The sequence below is a fragment of the Myotis brandtii genome, unplaced genomic scaffold, assembly GCF_000412655.1.
Source record: "Myotis brandtii unplaced genomic scaffold, ASM41265v1 scaffold79, whole genome shotgun sequence".
Classification (NCBI taxonomy): Eukaryota; Metazoa; Chordata; class Mammalia; order Chiroptera; family Vespertilionidae; genus Myotis; species Myotis brandtii.
In genome coordinates this window covers 2,641,872-2,646,363 of record NW_005371173.1, presented here as the reverse complement: position 1 = coordinate 2,646,363, position 4,492 = coordinate 2,641,872, and the positions used below count along the sequence as shown (strand labels likewise).

Genomic DNA, 4,492 nt, shown 5'->3' with positions numbered 1-4,492 from the left:
GCTGCGGGTGCGGGGCACACAGAGCAGAGACGCTGGGGAGTACCTGTGCGACGCACCCCAGGACAGCCGCATCTTCCTGGTCAGTGTGGAAGGTAACTGCACCCCTCACACCCTTTGGGCCCCGGTCCCCCCAGGGTCCACACCCCTCACCATGCTGGGATCCCCTCACCCACCCACCCCCGCACCTCACTGCCTCTGGCTCCCACCAATTCATGCACAACTGTTCCTTGGATAGGGGCTCAGAGCTCCCTTGTCTAGAAACTCTCAAATAGGAGGAGGCCTAGTGGTTAAAAGCAGGGGCTCTGGAGTGACCCACCCAGGTTCCAGTGTGGATTCTGCTTCCCAGTAGTTGAGTGACACTGGCAAGTGGCATAACTTCTCTGAGTCCCAGCTCTGAAGTGTGTGTGTGGGGGCGGGAGGGGGGGGCTGTATTATAGGGCTATTGTGACAGTTAAATGAAATAAATAGGGTCCATGGTAGGTGAATTATTGTTATTACGGAGCCAGAGAGGTGGGGTACCAGGCCAGGATGGAGAGGAGTTGGCCAAGAGAGGCATCTATCTAGTCCTTTGGGACATCCCTGTGGCTGACACACAGTAGGTCTCAGGAAAGGTCTCTTAAATAACTGAGGGTGACGCCTCTACCCTCTGGAGGGGATGAGAAAGGGGAGAGAGAGAGACCCAGCCCGCCTCACTGCCTGACCACCCCCACCAGAACCGCCACCGGTGAAGCTGGTCTCAGAGCTGACACCACTCACTGTCCATGAGGGTGACGACGCCACGTTCCGGTGTGAAGTCTCCCCTCCAGACGCCGATGTCACCTGGCTGCGCAATGGGGCCATTGTCACTCCAGGACCTGGGCTAGAGATGGCCCAGAGCGGGTCAACCCGCACCCTGACCGTGCGAGGGTGCCAGCTGAAGGATGCAGGGACGGTGACTGCCCAAGCAGGGGGCACAGCAACAAGTGCCCGGCTCCACATTCGAGGTTTGGTCCCGGTGGGGACGCAGTGGTCTTATTCCCTCTACCTATCCTCCTTGCCCCACCCTAGCAGCCTTGCCCTTGTGCCCAGGGACAAACCAGTGAGATGGAACAGGGGGTCCGCCTCCAGGCACACCCAGGCTCCATGGCCCCCTCCCCCTGCCTCCCCAGAAACCGAGCTGCTGTTCCTTCGGCGGCTGCAGGACATGCGGGTGGAGGAAGGCCAGGACGTGTGCCTGGAAGTGGAGACGGGCCGAGTGGGTGCAGCAGGGGCCGTGCGCTGGGTTCGAGGTGGGGAGCCCCTACCCCACGACTCTCGCCTGTCTGTGGCCCAGGATGGCCACATCTACCGCCTCTTCATCCACGGTGTTGTACTGGCTGACCAAGGCACCTACGGCTGCGAGAGCCACCACGATCGCACCCTGGCCAGGCTCAGCGTAAGGCGTGAGTGCCCTGTCCTCTCCTAACGAATTGCCCGCCCTATGGCACAGCCTTTCCTGGCTGGCCCAGGGCCCCTCAGGCCCCCACCAAAGTGCCCCCGGCTTCTGAGGCCAGTCAGCCCTGGCTGACCTCCAGGACTGTGACCTGAAGGGGCCTGCTGGAAGCAAAACTTTTCTTTTTCTAAAGTCTTCTATTTACCTTAGAAGTCCCTGTGGATTTTGCGTTCCATTTCACACGTCCAAGTTGGCTTTGCTATAAACATAAATATTATCCTCCAGAAAGACTAGCGGTGTTTATCCTTTAGTCACAGACCCCAGGATACGCGGGTCCATTTCAAAAGCAGGGGTGGCCGGCAAATAGCACCCCCATCCCCCAAGCTGGAGCCCTCTATGAATTGTGTGACTTCATGCAAAGTACTTACTCACTCTGAGCCAAGTCTTAAAAATGAGGCTGATTCCTACTTCAAGAGTCTTTGGGGATATTCAATGAGATAACATGAAAAATGCCCACAAAAACCTTGGTAAATGGTTCTTGTTGGTGATACATATTCTTTTATAATTTATTTCATTCATTTAATCACAATAAATCCATATCTCAATGCTATTCCCCTTGTATAATTGGAGAAACTAAGGCCCAGAGAGGTCAAGCAGTTTGTCAAAGGTCACACAGTACACAACTACACGGCAGAGCTAGGGTCCAATCTTGGTATGTCTGACTCAGAATTCTGTGCTTCCTCTGAGTGAGGGTCACAGCACCCCTCACCGAAACTCCTCAGCCTTCTAACCACACCTCACCCCCTTCTCCTAACCCCAGTAAGCTCCTCTCTCCCCCTAAGTCTGGTGGGCTGTGCTCCCTTCTTCCTGCATCCTGGTTCTGAGCTTCATTTGATAGGCCCTTCATAGGTTAGGTGTTAGGGGTGGTGCAGGTAGGACCAAAGGGTGTGTGAGACCCCCAAAACCCATGCCCAGAGCTGAAGCCCTCATCCTCCTTCTCTCCCCATCTCCCCCCACCAGCAAGGCAGCTAAGGGTGTTGCGGCCTCTGGAGGACGTGACCATCATCGAGGGGGGCAGCGCCACCTTCCAGCTGGAGCTGTCCCAGGAGGGTGTGATGGGGGAATGGGCCCGGGGTGGAGTCCGGCTGCGCCCGGGACCCCAGTGCCACATTCACACAGAGGGCTGCACTTACCACCTGGCACTCAGCGGCTTGGGCCTGGCCGACTCAGGCTGCATCTCCTTCACAGCGGACTCCCTGCGCTGTGCAGCCAGACTCACTGTGAGAGGTGCGGCCTCCGGGACACTGCTGCCTGCTGACCAGCCTGGGTGTGACCCTACTGATCCCACTACCTGTGTGGCCCCCACTGACCATGGCCCAGTGTGCCCCTCACTGACCTCTCTGCCAGAGTGTGGCTCTCCCCACCTTTTGGCCCTGTGTGGCCCCAGCGACTGCCCTACCTGAGTGTGGCTCCACTGGCCCTCCAGTCCCTGCTTACCACTGACTGGGCCACTATGAGCCACTATGAGCAGGCTGTGCCAGCCAGTCTGGTCCCTATTGTCTGCCCATGCTGACCATGGCCCCACTCACCACACTGAGTGTGACCCCACTGACCACACCTGCCTGCTGTGCCCGTCTGCCTACCTGAGTGTGCCCTTCTGACCACTCAAATCCCAGTGACCCTCTGTCTGTGTCCCCCATGTTTGCTTCTAGCACAGTGTATCCCCCCATTGCTACTCTGAATACATTGTACCCCCCATTGTCCAGTGGCTCCTGTTCATCACAGACCATGCCTGTCTGTGGGTGACTCCACTGGCATCTCTGCTCTAGTTCCCCCCAGTCCCTCTAGCACCAGCATGACCCACACTGACCACCTTAAAGTGTGACCACCAGCTGGCTACTCCTGCCCCATTAACCCCTGTAACTCCACTGTGTCCTCCACCGACCAGCATTGTCCACTTGTCCTAACACATCCCACTGGTGACCTCCCCTGCTCACCTTGCCTAATGTGTTCACCACTAACACCTTGTGCCCTGTGTGTTCTCCATGTCCCTGGGAGCCAGGCCCTCAGCCGGCCCTCACCCCTGTCCCCTCTGCACTGTCCTCCTCTTCCCATCCCAGAGGCCCCAGTGACCTTTGTGCAGGTGCCACAGGACCTCGAGGTGACCGAGGGCGACACAGCTACATTCGAGTGCGAGCTTTCCCAGGCCTTGGCTGATGTTACCTGGGAGAAGGTCAGAGCCCAGCCCCAGCCCAGCCCACCCTGGCACCACAATAGTAATAATGGCCCAAACTAATACTGAGTGGATGTGCCTGCCACTGTGCTCAGATGTGCTGTACACTTAATCCTTTAATCTTTACAACTCTTTCAGGTAGGTCTTGTTATCTCCATGTTATCTCCAAGGAGAATGGGGCTCTGTGGGGTAAAGGATTGCCCAGGCCCGGCCCCCAGGGGAAGACAAAAGGGGCCGAGCCCATACAGTGGGGCCTTGACTTATGAGTTTAATTCGTTCCGTGACAGAGCTCGTAACTCAAATTACTCGCCTGTCAAATCAACAGTGAAAGAGTGAGACACGTGATGCTGGGCTGATGTTGTGGCGTTCACTGTGACGTTCGCTGCGCCAACTAGCGGTGGGGTATCTGAAGCTGGCTCGTAACCCGAATTTTAGCTCACAACTCAAAGCAAAAAATCGGCCGAGAGACGGCTCGTATCTCGTTAGTCGGGACACTCGTAAGTCAAGGCCCCACTGTATTTGAATCCAGGTTTGTCTAATTCCAGAATCCATGCTCATGGCCAATGTGGTTGGTACATGACTCTGGGCTTCCCACGCCTGTGGAGCCCCTTCTCGACCTTAATGTCCCCTAAAGGGTGACACCTTCCCAATGAGGCTCCTAGCGCGGCTCGCAAGCGCAGGACGGCTCCACCCCAGACTGGGGGACGCAGACTAACATAAACACGCCTCCAAACTGCTTGGCATCAACAGAGGGCGCCACCGCCTCCCAGGGCCGCGGTCGCCGGTGCCCAGCTGAGTTCATCCGGACCCTCTGCCACCCCCATCCCTAGGACGGGCGCCCGCTCATC

The 4,492-nt window shown here is 57.3% G+C and overlaps 1 protein-coding gene across 1 annotated transcript in view; it reads left to right on the top strand.

Moving 5' to 3' along the window:
* OBSL1 (obscurin-like 1) overlaps positions 1-4,492 on the top strand; it is a 21,127-nt gene that overhangs the window by 13,588 nt on the left and 3,047 nt on the right. Inside the window, 5 exon segments of the mRNA XM_014531007.1 lie at positions 2-92; positions 714-983; positions 1,149-1,421; positions 2,432-2,698; positions 3,532-3,696. Coding sequence (XP_014386493.1) covers positions 2-92; positions 714-983; positions 1,149-1,421; positions 2,432-2,698; positions 3,532-3,696 — 1,066 coding nt within the window.